The sequence below is a fragment of the Solanum pennellii genome, chromosome 5 (genome assembly GCF_001406875.1).
Source record: "Solanum pennellii chromosome 5, SPENNV200".
Lineage (NCBI taxonomy): Eukaryota > Viridiplantae > Streptophyta > Magnoliopsida > Solanales > Solanaceae > Solanum > Solanum pennellii.
The window spans coordinates 6,298,567-6,321,844 of NC_028641.1; the positions used below are offsets into that span (position 1 = coordinate 6,298,567).

At 30.2% G+C, this 23,278-nt stretch overlaps 2 protein-coding genes across 4 annotated transcripts; one reads left to right on the forward strand and one right to left on the reverse strand.

The window, feature by feature from the left end:
- Positions 1-9,188: 9,188 nt before the first annotated feature.
- On the reverse strand, positions 9,189-15,358 carry LOC107020286 (alpha-1,4 glucan phosphorylase L-2 isozyme, chloroplastic/amyloplastic). The gene is made up of 14 exons (XM_015220581.2): positions 15,061-15,358; positions 14,050-14,282; positions 13,855-13,956; positions 13,331-13,507; positions 12,944-13,219; positions 12,350-12,621; positions 12,089-12,206; positions 11,513-11,941; positions 11,262-11,414; positions 10,589-10,954; positions 10,409-10,485; positions 10,141-10,327; positions 9,629-9,829; positions 9,189-9,475 (listed from the first exon to the last, which is right to left on the reverse strand). The coding sequence occupies exons 1-14, from the start codon at positions 15,254-15,256 to the stop codon at positions 9,359-9,361; spliced, it is 2,904 nt and encodes a 967-aa protein (XP_015076067.1). The 5' UTR covers positions 15,257-15,358; the 3' UTR covers positions 9,189-9,358.
- An 855-nt stretch (positions 15,359-16,213) lies between these two features.
- On the forward strand, positions 16,214-19,385 carry LOC107019985 (putative SNAP25 homologous protein SNAP30). 3 transcript variants are annotated; one of them, XM_027917037.1, is made up of 6 exons: positions 16,214-16,348; positions 17,322-17,713; positions 17,983-18,076; positions 18,159-18,286; positions 18,377-18,474; positions 19,014-19,385. In XM_027917037.1, the coding sequence occupies exons 2-6, from the start codon at positions 17,336-17,338 to the stop codon at positions 19,111-19,113; spliced, it is 798 nt and encodes a 265-aa protein (XP_027772838.1). In that variant the 5' UTR covers positions 16,214-16,348; positions 17,322-17,335; the 3' UTR covers positions 19,114-19,385. The 3 variants fall into 3 exon arrangements, with proteins under 3 accessions (XP_027772838.1, XP_015075818.1, XP_027772839.1); XM_015220332.2 differs by having other exon boundaries at positions 16,215-16,351; positions 17,324-17,713; XM_027917038.1 differs by lacking the exon at positions 16,214-16,348 and adding an exon at positions 16,363-16,402 and having other exon boundaries at positions 17,324-17,713.
- The last annotated feature ends 3,893 nt before the right edge of the window (positions 19,386-23,278 follow it).

Below are 23,278 nucleotides of genomic sequence, written 5' to 3' on the forward strand. Positions count from 1 at the left end.
GCTCTGATAAGAATATTTACTCTAAGCTACAAAAATTATAGCAATTTAATGCACTGATAATAAGGGATATTTATATTTTTATTACTAATATTAAAATCAGTCAGTAGAACAATTGTATTTGACATTCTAGAGTTAACACTTCATAGAGGTTTGAAATTTATATACGGTTACGATGTTCTCGATTCGTGATTATTTAAAAAATTATTTTTGTTATAGCTATCATACTTATAGATTTCGAGTAATTCTAAAAGATAAAGTTATTTGCGATAAATCTTTAATTTAAAAAAAAAACGAATTAATTTGCAAAAATAAAGTAAAATCTGATAGTACACTACCAAGATACTTCCTCTAGTTCATGTTAAGTGAACTGTTAAGATTTTTTTCATAGTTTAAAATAAAACTAAGTAAATGATATAACGTTTAAGAAAATTGTTGTAATTTATTTTTTCATATTTACTCTTCATTTAAAGAGGTTTTAGCTACTTTACATTTTTAAGAGAAAAGTTTAAAAAAATAAAAATTATAATAGTAGAAAATAAATTTTAATTTATATCTTCAAATATTTTATTCTTTAAGAGGTATACATACTCCTAATGATTTATTTAATATAAATTAAAGAACATACGAAATAATCAAATCAAGTATTAAAAAAGATAATGATATCAAAATAGCAAGATAATATAATAACACTAAACATGAAATGAAAATAATTAAATTATAAATCCAACCGAAAATTAAAAATTATTAAGCCGACAATTACAAATAGATAAGATTAATTAATAAATTAACAAACAAATCATATCAAACATTGTAGATTAAGTGGAAGTGATAAAAATATGTATGAATGAAAATCTCCAGCCGACACTATAAAAAAAGAAAAAGAAAAAAAAAAGACAATTTATTAAATGAAAGATAAATTAGCAATTAAGATATGTGGGGTATATAATAATGGTGCCAAAGGAACATTGTATCTTCAAAAATTATACTCTATAATAAAACAATTGATTTAGTACTATATTATGATCATTCATTAATTATTTTCTCTCACTCTCTTTATTTTTTTAATTATTTTTGCCAATTATTTTCTACGTTTAATTTTACATGTTCAATTTTGATTTTGTATGTTTTCAAAATAATAATAATAATAATAATTAATATGAGTGTTTCATCGCGATTTCATATTAATTAATGTTTAGCCTTTAGAAAAAATATTAACGGTGAAGTAATCAATAGTGAAAGTAAAATTATCTCTTTTACACTTTTCTTAAAAAAATATAATAGAAAATATATTAATTAGGAGGTTTTCATTATACTATTTTATCATCGTTATGTCTAAAGATATAATTATTCTTCATTAAATTTTACTTTATTGAGTTATTTGTAGTTTTTCTTTTAAAAAAACTATAAATAAAGTAAAATTTAAAAAAAAATTATTTCAAACTTCTAAAATGATTAATAATTTTGAGGTAATTTAAAAAAAATCACAACACATAATTTAAGACGGGGAGTAGAAGTAATATTTCATCATTATATAGTTAGGTGAAAGGGGACAAATATACTCCTAGATTATTGTAAATGGTATGCAGATAACCTCCGTCATATTTTTGCGATATCGGTGTCGTCCCTGCTATCCAAAAATTAAAACATATATACACTTTATACTAACGGACATACATGTATCATAATCTCATCCACCGATCCAACATTTATTAAATATCAAATGGACGGATAAGACTGTATCATGTGTCCCTAATTAGTCTTTTGTTAGAGTTACTGATATATATGCTCTAGTTTTTAGACATATATGTCCCAAAAATATAATAAAGAATATCTGCATACCATATTCGATAATTTGATATATATTTATTATTTTTTTCTACAGTTAAGTGGTGCTAATTGTCATGATTTTTGAATGACCATCTCATGGTTCAATGGAGGGGAAAATAAAGGCATTTAACTATTTATGAAAATGACACATCCTTTGTCATTTTACACGCCAAAAAATCGTATAATTACATATTTTTTAAAACCATTTTAATATAATATAAATGTTAAAACAATTATAATAATGTTATTTATAAAACCATTTTTATTTATAAATTTTGTCATTATTCTAGACTTTTTATTAGCGTATCTCATCATTATTACCTTATATTTTCGATATATAATTTTATTTGCGAAGATACCCTAAAGTAAAACATTTTCATACACACATCTTTTTTAAAAATAAAATAATAAAAACTTAGTATGGTGCACACACATCATGAGACTTGAGAATTGAGAAAAGCCAATAATCATGCAAGACTTATGAAATGGTATTAACATATGGATTTAATTTCATCAACTTTATGTATATTTAATAAAAGAAATCATTATATATTCAAGTAAAGAAGGTCACTCTAAACAAAAAAATGATTAAGATTGAACCACATATATATATATGTCAAAAGTTCTATATCTTTTTCCTTTGAATGAATAAGGTAATTATTGTCATTAATTGGCTAATTTAGAAAATAGATATTTGTCAAGGAAAAATCAAAAATGAAGAACACAAAATTTCTAAGAATATTTTTATTTACTATTCCTCAATGTAATTATATTCCACAAATTAAAAACATATTTTTAAATTCACAATCAAAATCGTATATGAGCTACAAAATATCACTCCAACGAATGTTGATGGCCCCCGAATCCAACTTCATAAGCTTTAATTTGTATCGAATATTTGCATCAGATCATATATATTTATCACGATTAAAAGATATGATAATGTAAAATTTGTACTATTAAATTATTTACTATATATATACGATAAAAAATTATTTGACAAAACATATCACGTATTTATTTATTTATCAATTTGATATAAATATAGAATATGAATAACTTTTTTTCTATATTTGCATGTGGTTGGTTAGATTACAATATTCAAGTTGTCTTCACTTTTTGGTCTTCAAGTAGATGGTCATTATCCTTTTGAGGGGTCAAAGAATATTTTTGGTTTAAATCTTGATGACCCTTTTTAGTCTATACCAAGATAATGTTTTGGACTTCTAGTCATGTTTTGAATCTTCAAAGTTCAAATTGACTTCCTAACCTTGGACTTTTTGCCATTTTCTAATCATTTTTTTGGACATAGTTTTTAGTATTGGAAAGAAAATTAAAGAAGGATTTGAATGAGATTGAAGGGAATATGGAATTACATAGACAAGCCTTAGTTGTATGATCATGCTTTTATAATTCAAAACTTCATTCAGCCTATTGAAGCGTGTGATCATCTCATTTAAAAATATAAGACATCACTTAGAAATCAAGTCACATTCATATTTACTTAATTATGTCTTAACACGCCTCTCTTATATATACGAGCTTAATCATTTTTTTATGAATCAAACCAGTGAATTTTCTTTTTAATAATAGATAATAATGATGTTCGATTTGAAGTCATACCGTCTTACATATGCTTCTATCATATAGAATTGTGATAATTAATAACTTAAAATATACGGCAACTAACCTGATATAACATATAATTTTTATTATTTATGTAAAAAAAATAACTATCATTACTTGGATTAATGTAGAAGGGACAAAAGGTGGGGTTAAAAACCTTTTAATTGTCTTTGTAGTAAAAGTGATTTTGCAATGTTGTCACATGAGTTTTTGCACTAACTCAAAATTCTAGTAATTAAAGTTTAATCTCCTTTTTGATATCTATTCTGATACATATTTCAAACAGACAAAAAAAGTGAGTAATATTTTCAATGATGGCCACTTTACTTGTGTCTTTTGGGTACTATAACAGAATGGATTATTATATAACACAAAGAAAATATTATAATTAGCTAGAAAAAGAGTAAATCATCTTTTCTTTGCTTTGCTTTGTGAGACTCATTACATTGGGGAAAATAATTAGGGAAATCGATTTTATAATCAATTGAAAATATTCTTTTAGTGATTTTTCATATATAAGATTATTTTATTCTATTCGTAATAACTAGATATAAAAGATAATATCATAAAAAAAAATCAACGAAATATTTTCTCTGTCCCATTTTATATGTCACATTTTTACTTTGCACTTGCATTAACAAAAGATGTAACTTTACCCTTCTATCCTTATTTAATTTTCTTAAATCAACTTTATAACAAATGATGAATACATTTTCAAAACTAATTAACTACTCTATCAAGGCTATAATAGACAAAATATGATAATTTATGCATAAATTTTATAAAATATCAAATATTACGATCCAACTATTTATAAAAAGAAATGACATATAAAATGTTACGAAGAAAGTATAAAGATAGTAGGAGTAACATATTTGAAAAATGTGGTCATCTTATAATGAAAGAAGCCCATTCAAGTTGAGACTCCCATTGTTTGGCATTGTTAAGCCCAGAAAAATGTTTGTTAAAGTAACCAATTAGAATTAATAGTATTCCCCTAAAAATGGTTACACTTAATTATAAATATGTAGAAGTATAACTTTTACACAATAATAATTTATTGTATTAATTAATAACTTAACAGGCTATATAGATGCAAAATTACCACCTATTATGAATACTTGACGTTAAAATTTCAAACTCAATCATAAATAAAAACATGATATTTAAGAGTAGCAAATATAACATGTGGTATAACAAGCTGAATCTTTGGCTTAATTAAATGAAAGATAAAATACTACATATTTTTACCCATAATTTCAAATTTAGTTAGAGCTTAATAAAAATATGGAATGTTAAATTTTTAGAAAATATATAGGTGGGGCATTAAAAAAAATAATGGTCCTATAGGCTAGAAACAATGAACCTTGGATGTTATTAATAATTGAAACTAATCCCCAAATATAGTACTATCAACCATTAATTTCTTGTCACTCTCTTTGCTTTGTGTATCAATGATCAAATGGTAAGAGCATAATTTATTATTTTTAAATTATTGCTATGTTATGTATGTAGGTGGATGAGTTATATATAGATATTAGATTAGTATTAAAATTGAAGAAAAATAACAACAAAAAAAAAACTTATTATTTTTGAATATTTTTTTGAATTCTCTATAGTGTACCAACCACAAAAATGTAAATAAAAAAAAACTAAACCTCCTTAATTTTTCTAAAAGATTAAATTCAAAAAAATATTTCTTTGCACCAAATTTACCATAAATTATTAAATTTTTTAGCTTGAATAAAAATAAGATAAGATCATCATCTATTATTCAAATCAATAGGGGGATCAACCTAGAAAATAAGAGTACTATAAATGGACCACATGCCAAAAGTTCTCTACCTTTATTTTTTTCGAAAATAAAATTCTTGGGTTCTTGAAATTTGAATTAAAAAAAATCATTATATTCATATGTCTAATGTATTAGTAAAATTTATATTAAAAAATAACAATTTCTTGTAAACAAGTTATAAAAATCTAAAAAAATCATATCACACATAATGAATGTGCTTTATATATATAATATACTACATGGATATTATACTAGTCGCTGACACGAGTTATGATACGATATATGATTGTTGCGATTTTTTCACCTTTATAATGAGATGTTTTAAAATGATGCTCTTGAAAATAAAAATTACGATCGAAAATATCATTTCAAAAAAATAAATATTGAGATATGCAATTAAAACTTAAATAAGCTCTAATACTTATATCAAATATCGAGAAAAAAAAAAGGGACTAGCTAGTTGCTCAAAAGAGGGTCTTGTAGCCTATGACACCATCAAGTCATTAACAAAAAAAAAAATTCTTTATTATAAACATTATATTTTGCTTCCTTTTATTGTAGTTGACTTGCTATTGTTATTTGTTTGCATGTGTTTGGTTGGATTATAAATAATGTATACTATCTTTTTCACCTTTTTTCTTCTTCAACTAGATGACCATTAATTGGTTAAATATTGTCCTTTTCTGTAGTCAATCAATGTTATGGCTCAAAATTGTTAATGAACCTTTAATTGAACCTCACCAAGGTCTTATTCAACATTAAATCTTGAAAATGACTACCTATAATCTAGATTTCTGCAACTTGCTAGTCATTTTCTTGGACAAGTTTTTAGTTTTGAGGATAGAAAATAAATGTAGAAAATATAAATAATATGTCACAACTTATTAAGTCATGTTGTTTCATCTTCTTTAGCTTTCTTGGACGATCAAGAGTGGCTCAAGCATATTAGTGGTCATTAAGCTATTGGATGGATCCTCCTAACTGTAGTTACTTAAGGTCGAGTAGTAGACGGGTGAGGCCCACAGTTCTAATAGGTTTTCACTTGAGCTTTCCTTACGTGAACTAATACGTCCATTCCGACGCGAACTAATTTTCGGTATAGCTTTTGCCATATTTTATCATCTCGTAAATATGAGTCAGAGATATATGGATATATCCATTTCATGGCAAAACAGATTCTTTATTTGTACATCGGCTTTTCTGGCAAGTCTGATTAGCCCTGTCTTTGTTTATGTCTCGGGTTGGAACAAATTACTATAATTCGCCCCCTCCTACGGATTAGTCGACATTTTTCACAAATTTTACGAACGGAAGCTCTTATTTTCATATTTATCATTCCTTACCTTAATTCTGAATCTTTTTCTTGGAAGAAAATAAGTTTCTTGAAATTTTTCATCTCGAATTGTATTCCCACGAAAGGAATGGTGAAGTTGAAAACCTAATCCTTCAAATCTTTGTCGTGGAGTCGATAAATTATATGTCCTTTGGTTGAATCATAAGGACTTACTTCAATTTTGACTCTATCTCCTGGCAGTATCTGTATAAAACAAAGTTCCTTTGAGGTATCAACTAATGCGAAAGATATTAGATAACTCTCCCCCCCTTTTTCGCAAATAGGAAGTTTCGAATCCAATTTGCATATTATAAAGGATTACCAGATATAACACAAAATTTCTAAAGTAAAAATTAAACAGGATCTTAAATTTGAATAGTTAATAATTTTTATATAATTGATTTCTTCTAGTTTTCAATTGATAATACAACTATTCTTATTTTAATTATTTTTCATGAGATATAGTACTTCAGATATGTCAAATTTCTTCTAATAATTTCTTTATTTTTCATAAAAAGTTTACTTTTTATACAAATAGTGTTCTATATTTGTTAAAAAAAAATAACTTATAACCTATTATTATTAAAAATGAGGACTCTTAAATTTGAAAATTTAAGATACATATCTTTTCTTTAACACTGTTGAGCCATCCCCGTCAATGATGACACATTTTTAAGAAAGCTCTAACTAAAGGTGTTCTTTTACTAAACTAATCTTATCATTTATGTTTTGGAACTCCTACTTTGACTATAACTTTTTATATAGTTTTTTGATAGTAATGATAAAAAATAAGAAATAGCTATTTCTAATATAAGGATCAAGTAATATAAAATGGAGAAAGTAATTAAGTTGGAGTTCCTTTTTGTACATGTTTCTTTCCCTTGACTTAATTGAGAAGAAATGAGTAATTATAAGACTTTTTAAAATAATTCCCTTTTGTCTTTTTGACATCTTTTTTGGTACAAATTTCCACACCCAATTTTCCATGATTCCACTTTTATGCGTGTCTAGTGGAAACTCAAATGCATGAATAAGTTCAAAATTTTATATGTTAATTATAATAATAGTAAATTATTCAAAAAAAAAATAGTTACATGTAAGTCTTTTCAAAATATACAATTTAAAATCTTGATGTGATATAATTTACGTGTTATTGATTTGAACAAGCTTTTTTACAAAAAAAATACAGTCCTTTTTGGCCCCATCTTACTTAATGTCCTTTAAAATTCAACGTGAGTGTAATTTTGGAAATATATAATTTTGGATTATCACATCTTAGTAATTAGTTTTTCAAAACTATATCTACTTCGCATTAGCACATTGTAATATACTATAACAAAAATAACTTTTAACGCTATTAAATATTGACACTAATAAAGAGTGCTAAAGTCTTTACCGGTATTAGTTAAGTGTCATTAGAACCAATGTCGCTAAAGGCTTTAGGGACATATATCAAAAATGACAATTGCTGCTAAAAATACATAATTAGCGATAAATTAAGAATTAAATGCCGCTAATGATTATTTTTGTTGTAGTGATATTGACGTGAGCTCAAACTTCATACATTGTAATGGATAATAATCATTTTTAACGATTTCACACTGAATATTTTTTTAATTATCATAAGCAGGTAATCCTTTCTCGGATTGTCATTTTTGAGTCAAGTGTCTAGGCATCCACAACTAGTTATGCATTCGACATTGCTAACTCCAGACGAACACTCCAATAGTGACATCACCATCCATGACATGGTGGGCGTAGAGGGTGGTTGGTGGCTCTGATACCATTGATATAACTCAACGAGAAGTACACCTCAAAAGCTAGTTATTGAGATATTGTGGGTGAAATAATATGAAAATGATTATTATTGCTAGGTTTGTCCGAATTCCAAAACTGTCATAAACTCGGTAAAAATTCTAGAATTTTGCACTTAAAAAAACGAACTCAAACTCCATAAAAAGAAGTGGTAATTTTTTCATTTATCCCAAAATTAACCTCTCAATTAGGATAAAGGCCGTTTTGTGCCCAGACCCAATGGGCCAGGAGCTGGTCATCAATTAACATATTTGAGCCCATCAAAATGCTTATTGGGTTTTGCGGCCCAAATTCATGATAATCAAAGTAAACACTCTTCAATTTTACACAATGTGAAATTTTAAGATAATTTTCTATAATTCTTGCAAGAAAAAGTTTATAATTCTTTTTCAGAGATAATTACGAGTCTAAACCACTCGTCCATTAGTTTATAAAATATGTATAAAATTTATAGATCGTGTATACAATATACATACATATACATGTTTGTCTTTTAACAAGGAAATGCAAACTAGTTGACACCAATAGTATTAGCACTATTCTCGTGATTTTTTTTCCTACGATTTATGTTACTTCATGTACTTCGTTTATTGCACTATTTGACTATTGTTATTGTTGATATGTATAATGCTTTTCCTATATTTGCTACGTCTTGTTTACATATGTATTTTCCTTCATGTGTTACTCCATCTGATGGTATATCAGAAACAGTCTTTCTACCTCCACGAGATAAGAATAAAGTCTGTGTACAATCTATCCTTTCCAGATTCCACCTATGGAATTACAAGTATGTTGTTGTTCAAAACAAACTTCATTACGTTCAAATGTATATTATTGACAATAAATATTCAAAACTTGTAGCATTTTAGTAGAAGCAACAATTGACAAGATTTACTAATTATAATGGTATGGGAGAACCTCAGGGGGAAAAAATTGGCTTCCCTCTTTAACTGGTTTAACATTTAAGGTAATTCAACAGGTTCAATTCTCCATATGTCTCTTGCATATTGATGAATTGTTCGATCACTGCTAAATTTGAACGATCCAGCTGTGTTTAAGATCGACATTTTGGTCCATTTCTGCATTCATTTCAACGATAACATGTTTTAGAAACACTACACGAAAAGGATACTAAGTACTAATATGAGTAATAAGTTTGTTTGTGCGCGAGTAATATGAAACAGAGAAGATATGGTTAAACAGATTGTGAAATGAGACTACGAGAAGTATACCTTCTGGTCTCGATATGCTTCATCAACTTTATCTTGGCACTCTATATAATCAGGGAAATCTTTTCCTACAAGAAAATAGTCAGCACGACCAAAGCCTTCGTTTCCTTCTAAGGATCCCATGAGTTCTTCATAGTTGTAGGAGCCAAAGACGCCTGTCCTAATGAACGCCTTTACTTCTTCAAATCTTGGGTCGGGGATAAACTACGTGAAGAACAGATAGGGTAAGATGCATTTCATCGATAAGAACGATGCAGCTACAATTTGTCTGTCATACTTTCCTTTTTAGTCCGTTCCAAAAATGATGCCTCTTCCCTTTTTTGCACTTTCATTCTATATATCGTTAATTTAGCTAATGAGACGATAAAGATTCAAAAGTATTCTTTTTCTATCTAAAACTTCGTGTCAAGTCATAACCAAACAAACAGATTGAAAACGGAGGAGGGAGTAGTTTTTTCATGAGCTTGTGCTTGTGCAATGTAAATTATATGATAATGAATGAATATTTATGTTACCTTTCCCTCGGCTCTTTCCTTTCGCAGGCCAGCAATTTCATGAGCCTGAGCTCCGAAAAGGAAGAAATTGTCCTCTCCGACTTCCTCTCTTATCTCAACATTGGCACCATCTAACGTCCCGATAAGGAGGCAGCCATTCATTGAAAATTTCATGTTGCTGGTTCCACTAGCCTCCATACCAGCAGTACTATTGAAACAATATCGAGATATCAGACAGGTATACGACATATGAGCTCAATATAAATTTGTGACTAACGATACTAAGTACCTAATATGCTGGGACAGCTCACTACCAGGAATTAGCACTTCTGCTACACTGACGTTGTAATCAGGAACAAAGACAACCTGAAATGCAAGCCGATAATTTTTCAAATCTATTGCACCAGAGGTTAGTAACATCTTCGAAAATCTTCAAGCATACATTGTTTTTGAGTCGTCCTAATCATACCTTCAAAAGATCACCAATCTCGGGATCATGGTTGACTGTTGCCCCTACATCAGTGATAAATTTTACAATTCTCTTGGCCTGAACATATGTAGCAAATGCTTTTCCTCCAAATATGCAAACTCGAGGAACAAACTTTTCTTTTCGTTCTTCAGGGCTCATTTCTTTCATCTTCTTGTAGCGATAAACAATGCCGAATATATTTAATAGCTGCCTCTTATACTCGTGAATGCGCTTGATCTGAACATCAAACATCGCATCGGGACTGACCACGTATCCTGTTTTTTCTTTAATGAGAGAGACAATCTTCATTTTGTTATTTCCTTTTGCCTTCCTCCACTCGGACTGGAGTTCTTCGTTATCAGCAAGCTGTTTGACAGTTAAATGCATGTATGTTCAGTATAAGTAAAAGGGCAACCCAAGCTTCCGCTATGCACGGGGTCCGGAGTAGGGCCGGACTATGATTATCAAGTCAAAATAGGACAAACAGATAGAAACGGAGCGAGTAAAAGAATAGAGTTATTTCCTTTACTTGCTCATACATTTCACATGTTCTGATGATGTTTATAAAGATCTCTTTCCACATAGAAGGACTAAAGTAAATAATCCATTCAAGAAAGCTGTTGACGACGGTTTAGGAATCAATAAGATCACAAGTCAGATACAACTCGTTTACCTTTCGAAGCTCTGCCAATTTTTCAGTGTTTACCAACCAATCATCAGATCCTGTCCATTTGGTTATAATTTCACTCAACTCTGGGTTACAGAAACTTAACCATCTTCTTGGTGTCACACCATTTGTCTTGTTTTGGAATTTCTCTGGCCATAACTGTCGATGAACAAATAGTTTGGATCAATCGAAATAACATTGAAGAGGAGAAGTGAAAATGATATCTATCACTTCTAGCCATGTGATAATCTTCGTACCTTGTAAAATTCATTGAAAACTTCATCTTTAACTATTTCACTATGAATCTCAGCAACACCGTTAACTGCATGACCACTAACTACACATAGATTTGCCATGTGAACCACCTGTGGTCTATTTGCATGTGGCCCGAATATCCGTTTTATTTTTGCTTGACTATCCTCCACCTCAACCTTCTCAACCTCAGTTTCCTCCGCTTCGTTCGTAGTTTCTGCTTTTACAGCCTCAGTTTCCTCATGTTTACCTTCTTCTAGTTGTTCTTGTTCTTCTGCTTTTTCGACATCAGCAGCATTTTCTTCGGCTTTTATAAGCAACTCCAAAGCAGAAGTTGGTATTTCAACATTATCCAGAATCCTCATTTGGTTTAGCTTTTCTTGCAACAAGTCAAGATCTTCGGTACCATATTCAGCAAGTATAGTTAGCAAAAGCTGCAAAAGCATCCACATTAAGTAGTTCTCAGAAAGAATGAAGCAAAAGTAATACGTTGAGCTGCAACAAATTCGACTTCAAGAGGTTCAAAATGTAAAATATCAACTTAATCCTAGAAATGAAAATGGAGTTTCAAAAATTTTCACCTCCTCATCTATCATTGCTATGATCTCCACGTGCCGAGGAAGCAGTTCACCAAGAAGTGTGAAGCTCCATTTCTCGAGAGCCTCGGGTAAAACAGTGTGGTTAGTGTATGCGACCGTTCTGCCAAGATATAACAATGTCACAGGAGTAGAGCTACTGTATTTACATGAATAAACAAAGGGAAGAATCATCTACGCTTGTATCCTAAAGCTAATTGCTAGAAAAATTAGACATTTATCGGATGCAATAACGGAAGAAAGAACCTTTGAGTAATTCCCCATGCCTGCTTCCAGCTCAAACCTTTAACATCTATCAATATCCTTAAAAGTTCTGGTATGCAAAGTGTTGGATGAGTGTCATTCATCTGTACTGCAACCTTTTCCGGGAACTGATCCCAGTTCACTGCATTCCCTGATCTCTTCTCGAACCGTGCAATAATGTCCTGAAGAGAAGCAGAACATAGGGTGTATTGTTGCTTTAACCGAAGTGTCTTCCCCTCAAGTGACTCGTCACCTGGATATAAGACATAGCAAATCTGATCCAAAATACAACAAGACACAATTTAGGAATCCTCTTCTTGTGGTGAATTACCCGAATCTTGCAGTAAATCCAAAGCGTTCATGCTTTGGGATAGTACTCGCTCAGTTTCAATTTGTTTGTCTGGTTTTGACTTGACACGGAGTTTAACAAAAGTAAAGAAAACTTTTGAATCTTGTGGTTTTGAACATGTCATGTGGAAGGTAAAAATTAATCAGTTTCCAAATAAAGGGAAGTCCTAAAAAGGAAAGTACGACAAACAAATTGAAACGGAGAGAGTATTTTATAGTTTCTCAAGTAGGCTAAAGAAAAAGGTACACCTTCTCAGCCTTTTTCTGTGCCTCATATGCTTTGGCATGGTCTCCGTTGTTAAAAGCGTGTAGATCAAAAGCTTCTGCAGCTAGCTTTGTTGACCACAGTCGAAGGTTGATAGTTGTTTTTGTTTTATATCCTGGTATTGGGACATCATAGGCAACAGCAGTTATAACTTCTCCGCCAACCCATTCCTTCGACCCATCAGCTCCTTCAATGACCTTCCCATAGAATTTTACAGGATACGAAATATCATTCCTGACTATTTCCCATGGATTTCCCATCTGAGAAAATGATAGCCTATTACTTTGGAGCATAGCAAAGAACATATAAAAGCTATTGAAAAATACGGAAACGTGCAGTCAGTAATATCAAGGTCCTCCAACATATCGTACCTCAAGCCAGTTTTCAGCAACTTCCTCCTGTCCATCTTTTGTAATAAGCTGTTTGAAAAGGCCATATCGGTATCTAAGTCCATAACCCCATGCAGGGTAGTTTAGCGTCGCCATTGAGTCAAGAAAGCAAGAAGCAAGTCTTCCTAAGCCTCCATTCCCTAAAGCTGCATCCGGTTCCTGTCAGTCATTACAGTAAACAGCTTAAGCTAATTACAGTAGACGACTATCTCGAGTGAAGCCAATTGATAAATATCACAATGTTAGAACAGTGATTATGAGAGTGGGATAGTTTGACTACGTTGACATGTTATTAAATCATTTTGGAAAAGCATATCAATCAAGAACTTATGCAATCTAGAAATGGGAGCAAGTCGCCTTAATATTTAACATTTTAGAGCAGAGTTTAAGAGTTAGTAATAGTCAAACAGGGCTCTACTGAAAGAAGAGAAGACTCAATCAAACAAAAAACTACTTCGAGTGGCTAACCGTCAACAGAAATAAGAAAGTTCATACAGAAACCCGACCTGCCTGGCTACATCCTCTAAACTGTATCCGAGCTTAGTTAAAGCATCTGCATATGGTCCAGTTAGCCCCAAGTTGCCAATAGCATTGAGTAAAGCTCTTCCCTGCAAGCACCAAAAGCATATTAAAGCTACTCACTCCAACGACGACCTCTGTAGTTATACTCGAAATAAAAAGGGAAGCCTAGCTAATCTAACCTGAAGAAACTCCATAGACAAGTAATATGCCTGCTTTACATTCATCTTTTCGTAGTATTCGTATGTGGCATTCCAACTTATAATGAGCATATCTCGAACACTCTCTGCAATTGCATAGTACGCCTTGGGAAGTTCAAACTTCTCAGGAGAAAATGATGGCGTGAACTCTGCGTGATACTTTATACTTGATAAAACAGACGTTGAGTCCGGCTGATAAACATCTAATGTAAATCCTGAAAATATCAAAAACAAGCATTAATAAGTCCAATTGGACTTGCTGATCTCCAATTAACAAAGGGTCCAAATAATGTATGTTGCTTCTCTACTTCAGCTATGTTAATAGTCGTTATACGAAATTTTCAAATTCTACTTCTCTAAACAAACACAACCTACTTTCTCTACCAATGCGCGACTCTTACACCCTGGCACGTCCAGGCTGAACAGCTAGAGCGTACACATTATAACATTAAGGTATTAATACTAGTTAAACTACAAATAGAAATGTGTCTTGAGCCGAGGATCTACCAAAAACGATATATCTACATTCACAAGATAGAAGTTAGGTCTAAGTACACAACATCCCTCCTCAGACCCCGCTAGCGTGATTACACTGGGTATGTTATCGTTGTCTTTCTAAGACCATGTTAAATAAATCAATAGACCTAGGACCTAAGTCAATCTCAAAAGCTAGTTAACGAGGTGAGCATTGCTAATACCTTATAGGAATCAACTCGTTTCCTTAACCAATGTGAGATTCTAACACACACGAACCCATTCAATTTGTTTATCTTACTTCCATTTCTAGTCTATCTCAAAAATAATGTTGCGCCCCTTTTTCAACAACTCTTCAATTCTTTTACTTTCCACACGGGACGTTTAACACCACGAGATTAAATAACATTATAGTACATTCAACATATCAATTTCATATCATAACAAGTCTGTATTTTGTTAAACTTCGTGTCGAGTTAAAATCAGACAAAGAAATTGAACGGAAAATTATTTCAATACCTTCATCAGAGGAAGAATCTTTTGTCTTCTGCTTTTGATCACTAGCAACATTGCTAACATAGAAACTTCTTTTTCTTCTAATTAAATTGAACAATAAACTCCTCCTTCTACTCAAAAAAATATTTGAGTTTTTGCTTCTGAAATTGTTATTAAAACTTGAAATTGAGTTCAATCCAGAGACAGCAAAAGTTGCCATGATGTCTCTGAACTGAAATTTTTCAAAATGCTAAAAAATTTTAGATACAAAATTTAAGCAAAATAATTGTTGTACATGTTGAAAAATGAGTGGAGCAACATGTGATTTGTTGTTTTCTTTGTAAACAAAACATGTACTATTGTACAAAAAACTTTTTGATTTTGATATTTTTGGGATTGTGTGGCTAGTAACATCCAGGTTAATTGGACATGTAGATATTTTCTTCTTCCACTTTTTGGGAGTTAGATTTTTTTTTTTTTTTTTTGTAATTTTGGGAATTTTAGTAATTTAGTTGCATGATTATTTGAGTTCTACGGTTGTATTGGATTCGATCGAACTCAGTAACTTTTATTCAAATTTATATTTATTTTTAAATTTTTCATCAAATATGTAAATAATACAATACAGAATTTTAATAACTTAAAAAACTAGAATTTCAAATTCATTAACTTTAAATCCTGGCTCCCCTTTGCACCTCATCCTTTCTCAAGAGTTCGAGCTCAAGAGAGTATAGTCATTTTTTTTTGTAGAGATACTGATTTACCCAATTTGAAATTTTTTATACTAGTCGGACCCTGAAATGGATATCAAACAACAAATGGGAATAATAATAAAAAGAAGTAGGTGAAAAGACGAGGTAAGAAGCTAATATAAATTAGAGGTCGTTTAATATGAGCGATACGATAGTAACATGAGGCTATTTTATCTAAACCTTCAATATATGATAGTAACACCAATTTAAATGCAAACCATGGGATAAAGTAATTCCGAAATTAACTAATACCTCAATTCAGACATGAAATAGAATTAAGCCTGAACTTATTATCCTTAGCTCACGAATCAAACGAGCGCTAAATGTTTGGAAAACAGGTAAAATTGCCAATAGCTGGTTTTAAGGGGAACCTTCCATTTTTTTTCTCCTTAATATATTTGATCCATTGATAAAAATAAATTCTTTGTGTCCATTGTTTCTTTCATTATAATTCACTACTTCTGAGAGGAAGAAATTTTCTGTAAAATTCAGTATTTCTTCCTCTCCCCTTAATTAATTAATTCCCTCTTCATAAATAGATCCCATCTTCAATCATTCAAAAGGTAATTAATTATTTCATTCAAATTTTTAAATATTGTTTTCTTTAATCTTGGGTACATACCTTTTTCTCCTTTGTTATTTTGTTTTTGTTTTGTTGAGGTTGGCTTCTTGTTAGAGTACTTTTGACGCGGTACATAAATTTGTATATGTAAAAGTTCACGAAAATTGCAACGAGTCACAACTTTGAATAACGGGTGAAATATTAAGCTAGCGTTTAATCATAGATTTTGAATCAAATTTTGTAAAATTATATTTAAGTATTTATTTGACCGTGAAACTTGATCAGATTTTAAAATTTCAATCTTCAAATATTTTTCCCTTTCTTGGTTATTTTTAAGAATGAATTTTGTTAATGAATCTCCAAGAATGAAAAGTTATAGTGGTTCATCTTCTTCTAAAATTCATTCAGTTTTTTCAGTTATTCGATTAGCCTAAAAAGGGGGCGATGTCAGTCAACTATTAGTTATTATCTTAGAAAGTCATGTTTCTTTTTTATTTCAGCAAGAGAAAAATGACAAATATATCCCTGAACTATCATAAATGGTTTGCAGATATCCTTTGTCATACTTTTGGGACATTAGTGCCCCAGCCGTCAAAAAACTAGAGCATATCGAAAGACTAAATAGGGATATATGTCACAATCTTATTAGTTGATCCAATATTTAATAAATGTCGGGTTGGTGGATAAAATTGTGACACGTGTATATACGTTAGTATAAAGGGTATAAATGTTCCTAGTTTTTGGACGGTAGGAGCACCAATGTCCCAAAAGTAAGACGGAGGGTATTTACATAACATTTACTATAGTTTAGGATATATTTGTCCTTTTCCAGCAAAGAAAATGACGCTATGAGATGATAACTATTAGTCGACTAACCATGTTGTTATTGTTGCATGTATAGTTTGAAATATAGTAAATTTGCAAGCAAATTTGAGTGTTTTGGTTTATAAACTTGAAATTGTTTGCATATCAGGTGAAGTGAAAAATGTTTGGATTCAGGAAAAAAGCAGACTCTACTACTCCTGATGAAAAAAATGGAATGAAAGCTGGTCGGAGGACATCCTCCGAGCCAGTTCTTGTCACACCTGATGACGATGATTTTGGAACATCATCGTCATCAGGTGGGACAAGGAACAAACATAAAAGTAAGACAGAGGATTTTGATAACATGTCTGTGCAAGAATTGGAAGGGTATGCTGTAGACCAAGCTAAGGAGACAACGAGCTCGGTGAATAACTGTTTGAAGATAGCTGAGGATATTAGACAGGAAGGTGCTCAGACACTCGATACCTTGCATAAGCAAGGCGAGCAAATTAATCGTACTCATATGATGGCTGTTGAAATGGATCGCGATTTGAGCAAGGTATTGATCATTTTCAATTACTATTAATAGCACGGATAGTGTATACTCCTTATTTTATAGACGTAATGAATAAACAAACACTCCAATGTAACTTTTGAGTATGCATATCTAGACACCTCAACTCGTCTCTATTGTGTCAGTTGAACACTGCAACTTTTACAAGTATAACATTTGGAAAGTAGCTTAGTTTGCTTTGCTCATTCAATGTATAATCCGAACAAAAAATGGTACAAAAGTTGACAATAATGATCATGTTTTCTGCGTTTTAGGGTGAAAAGTTGTTGAACAATCTTGGTGGCATGTTCGCGATGCCTTGGAAGCCAAAGAAAACTCACGATATTAAAGGGCCTCGAACTTCAAAAGGTTTCATGTTATTAGTATCTGCATTATCGATTGTGACTATGTAATCGATTTTACTGACTTTCATCTTCTCTGGTTTTCGTAGATGATAATCATAAAGGGAAAGGTAGTGCAAGTGAAAGGGAAAAATTAGGTTTGTCGAATGGTAAAAAGGGGAAATCAGCCTCGAGTACACCTCCTCCTGAATCGATGAATGCTATGCAGCAAATTGAGGTACATTTCGTATACACAACATTCAATCTAGCTATCTATTCGTGGCCTTGTAACTTGGAGTAAAAAAAAACTATGTTTATGTTTAAATAGTCTGAGAAGGCGAAGCAAGATGATGCACTTTCGGATTTGAGCAACATATTGGGTGATCTAAAAGGCATGGCTGTTGACATGGGATCTGAACTTGACAAGTAAGTTTCATCAAACATAACGTTCTTCTTCTTTGTTACTCTGTTGTTACGTTTCATTTTGATCACTTTCGACAATATGTAACTTAGTTTTCTGAAGTTAAAATGTGTTTTTTTCAAATGGGAAGTCATGAAGTGACTGTTAACTATATCATCTGTGATGAACATCTTTAGCCTCGATATCTTATTTTCTTGTTGTTGTTTCTACTTCCCCGCTACCTCTTTTTCATCATTATATAAGTCAAGGGTCTATCAGAAACAACCTCTCTACTTTCTCAACGTAGGGGTAAGGTCACGTGCACTCGACACTCCTTAGACTTCACGGCTCCACTTGTGGGATTACACTGATTTTGTTGTTGACTTGTTGTTGATAATGAACATGTAGCTCAAAACCGCAGTGATCAATGATCATACATGTAAATGTTTATACATTGACAATGTATAAAGAAGTTTTATGTTGTTAGTGTAATTTAACATGTTATAATACGTCTGTTTTTCATTTATTATCGATAACACATGTTGTTGAAATGTGATAAATGCAGGCAAAACAAAGCTATAGATGATCTTGACAAAGATGTTGATGAATTAAACTCTAGAGTTAAAGGTGCAAATCGACGTGCACGTCAAATAGTAGGGAAGTGAAAGAAGAGGACACTTGTTTTTTCCTATGTTGCTCCGACTTTTCCAAAACTGTTGGTGTACTCATGTCAGATCCTCCGAAATACACTACTTTTGGAAGTTCGCGACATTTTTAAAGAATCTGAGCATGCTTCGACATCAGATTTACTGAAAGTTTTTTGGCATTTTGGCTTTAAGGTCTATTGGAAGTTTTGGTTGCTTCTTTTTTACTTTTTTCTTTTACTTCAATTTTTTGACATTAAGATTACCTTTTCTAATTTTTAAATTTTACTGGACTGTTTCATTGTTTATTGTTCATTTGTAATTATAAAATAATCAAATAGGCCTTTTTATGATTAGTTTTTCGATGATTTGATCGATTTGATTCTGTTTATTTTTAGTTTTTATGCTATTGTTATATAAACATGCTAAAGTAAATCGAATCAATAAAATATTCTATATTGATCGATCATCGATATATTTTGTCGTATGATTTAATTGTACTCCAATTTTTAAAATAGGTTTTCTTAAAGGCTTTGACAACAACAGCTATCATAATAAATAGCATTTCGAAATTTGAAAATCACTAATGTAAATGCTCACCACATATTTATCATTTTAAGAGAGAAAATTGAATATTATAAATCAGACTTTATTACAAAAGATTATAAATAATCTTTATTTTCTATCATTAGGCTTTGACAACTTTTATATTAACCCCACATCTTTAAATACATGTCATTTTTAAGTTTAAGTCACTATAAATAAGAGGTATTTTCATCATCTTGTAATAAAAGTTATTAAATGAGTTTACATCTCAAAATACATAGTGTACCAAAAAATTAAGCTCAACTCGAAAATTGTGTCACTCATTTTATTGTTAATGAATCTTTTTGTTGAATGTCTTTTTCTTTAATAACTATTTAATATTTTATTTTATTGTAACTTATCCCTTAGTATTTTTTGAATTGAGGAAATATTATAAAATTTTGTAAGTTATCATAAAAGCATACGATAGTCTAATATTTTTATTTAAAAAATTAAATATCTCTTTTATTTTTAACTTATGTAAAAATATGGTCCAAACTCTTAATTCTGACTATAAAATTTTCAAATTGACTCTTTAAATATTTTAGAATAAAATTATATATTTAAAATTTCTATAAGTCAATATATATACTAATTTTAAATAATTTTATGAAGTTTTAGAAAATCATAATCAAAGAAAAAATTATTCGACCCCTAATAGTTATACATCCACGTATATTAAAATTCAATAGAAATGGTATACTCTCTATATTGACCTTTACTTATTCAGATTAGAAATATTTAAAAAAAACGACGATCTACCATTTTATAATTATTTACTTTCTTTAGTTACGTTCGATTTATTTTTTTCAAACAATAAATGACTTATAATAATTAAGGGTAATATAATAAAATATTGTTTCATTTATTTTTATTTTTTTAAAAAAATATGTCAAATCTAAATAGTACTATATAAAACTTCTTCACCATCTCTGTTTTACTCTGTTTCTTTGTTTTGCCTGTAAAAGAATTCAGAAATCGCCATTAAAACACCTCCTTTTTCCATCTTCTTCGAGTTCAAGAATGGCGCGTAAATGTATAGTCCTAGCTTATTTGATCTTTCTTTCCTTCTCTGCAATGGCTTCAATTCTCAATTCGACGAAAAAATATGATCAAGAAGATCATCTTCATTCACCTTCTGTAATTTGCTATCAATTCCAAAGAATTCGCCACTGTCCACCATTTCCTCCACAGCTTTCGTCGCCATTATCATCTTCATCACTGGATGAAATTGACCCAAGATTTGGTGCGGAGAAAAGATCAATCCCTTCTGGTCCTAATCCTCTGCACAACTGAAAAAAAAACAGAGCATCACCATTTTCATGGAAAGAAAGTTCATTTCTTCGATTATTCAGTTACCCTTTTCGTATTTCAGAAGAAAACTTGAAGAAGTAGAAGAAGAAGGAGGAAGAAATCAATTTGCTTATGTAATCATAGTTTTTTTAAAAAAAAAATTGTCAATATTATGTACTAAGTTTTAAGTTTTTAGTTCTTGTTTTGTTTGCATTAAGAGATTATTTAGTTATAATTTTATAACAAAGTTCGAGAATTGATGTGTATTCTAATCATAAGAGGTAACAATAGTCGTTTTTAAATCTTTAATAGCTTCAGAATAGGTTGAGAGAAAAAAGAATAAATGTTTGATATGCATAACTCGAATGAGGGTAGTTGAGGATCGGGTTGTAGCTCTATCTCGTATATTACTTTTTGATAGAATTATCTATAAAATTATAGATACGTGATATTACGTAATGTTAGTAAATGATATAATATATTTAAACGTTGTATTTGTTATTACAATGCAATACAATACGATTCAATATATTATGAAATAATATATAAGGACCCATCAAATTGTATCAGGAGTGTTTGTGGTATAATTAAAAGGGTATAATACATATATTGGACTCTAAATTTGACTTCAAATTTTAACTTTGATCTTCAACTTTCATAATCCACAAACAGACACTTTAACTATCTAACTTTTAAATAAATAAACGCATGGGTCCTACATGACAAAATACACGTAGGACACCACGTAGGACAAAAAATGACACGTAGGATGACATGTTGGACATGTGTATCTATTTGTTCAGTTTTATACATGTTTAAGTGTCTATTTGTGCACACCCAAAGTCGAAGGGCATAAATGTGATTCAAAGTCAAGTTAAAGGGCATATTTATGTATTATACCTAATTAAAAGTGAGTCAAATTAAAAATCGAATCAAATTAAGAAGTAGCTTAGAGTATTGTGTTGAATTTCAAAGGAGAAACTGAATTTTTAAGGCAAAAAGAAATTCAGCTAGTTATTAGTTGGCGCATTCATTCTCAATATTATTAAATTTTCTTATTTAAATTGACTATATTAGCCTAAAAAGGAAATATATGGTAAATTAGTAATTTAAATCCTGTATTAGGTTGTGTATTAGTTTTAAAAAAACTCTCTCTGTTAAATTTATATATAATTTAGTTGGTTGTTAACTAGTACATTCACTTTCGATACTTATGAATGTTTTCTTTTTTAAAATAGGGACGAAATTTAAATGTCGGCATTAATAAAAGGGAAAAGGGTCTGATATACCCCTCAATTTTGTCACTTAGAGCTGATATACCCCTTGTTATGAAAGTGGCTCATATATACCCCTACTTGTAAACAAATGGCTCACATATACCCTTTTCCTCTAACGGAAATGAAAAAAATATTATTTTAATCTAAAATTTTATTATTTTTTTCTAAAAAATATAATCCCATATGAGTAAATTTAATCTTCGTCAAACATATTTTTTTTGACTTTTTTTTTGTTTCAATGACTAATTTATAATTATTATTTTGATAATCAAATTTATTTATGTTTCATTAATATTCTTGTAAAACTTATTGTAGATGACCACATTTTTTCTTCGAACACGAAATTAAATTACAATACACACAAAAAAAATAGTTTAATTTTTTTTCTCTTTAAATTAAGGAATGAAAGAAAAAAACAAAATAAGAATAAGAAACTCAAATAATTATAATAAAAGAGGTCAAAAAATAATTTATGTATGAAAAAAATAAAATATACCTTGAACTTTGATAGAAGAATCATATATACCACTAAATATTTTTTTTAAAAAAAAATTAGAAGTAATAAATATAAATTTAAAACTAATTTTTTAACTTCCGTTAAATGAAGGGTATATGTGAGTCATTTTGTAACGGCAGGGGTATATATGAGCCGTTTGTATAACGGTAAGGGCATATATGAGCCACTTTTATAACGAGGGATATATCAGCTCCAAATGACAAAGTTGAGGGGCATATCAGACCCTTTTCCCTTAAAAAAAAATATTTACGTTAATTGTCTTTTAAATTTTGTCTTTGACTATTAGTTCTCAAAACTCTATTCTTTTCAGTTATAGATAATTCAGTTGGGCGTTTAACTAACACATTCACTCTAATATTTACGAAAATTTTCCTTTTTAAATAAAAAAATAAAATCTGAGAGTTGAAAATGAATATTTACGTTAACTAATTTTTTAGATTCATTCTTTAAAAAAAAATATTTGTGTAAAATAGCCTTTTAATTTTTGCTTTTAGCTATATGTTATTTCTCACCC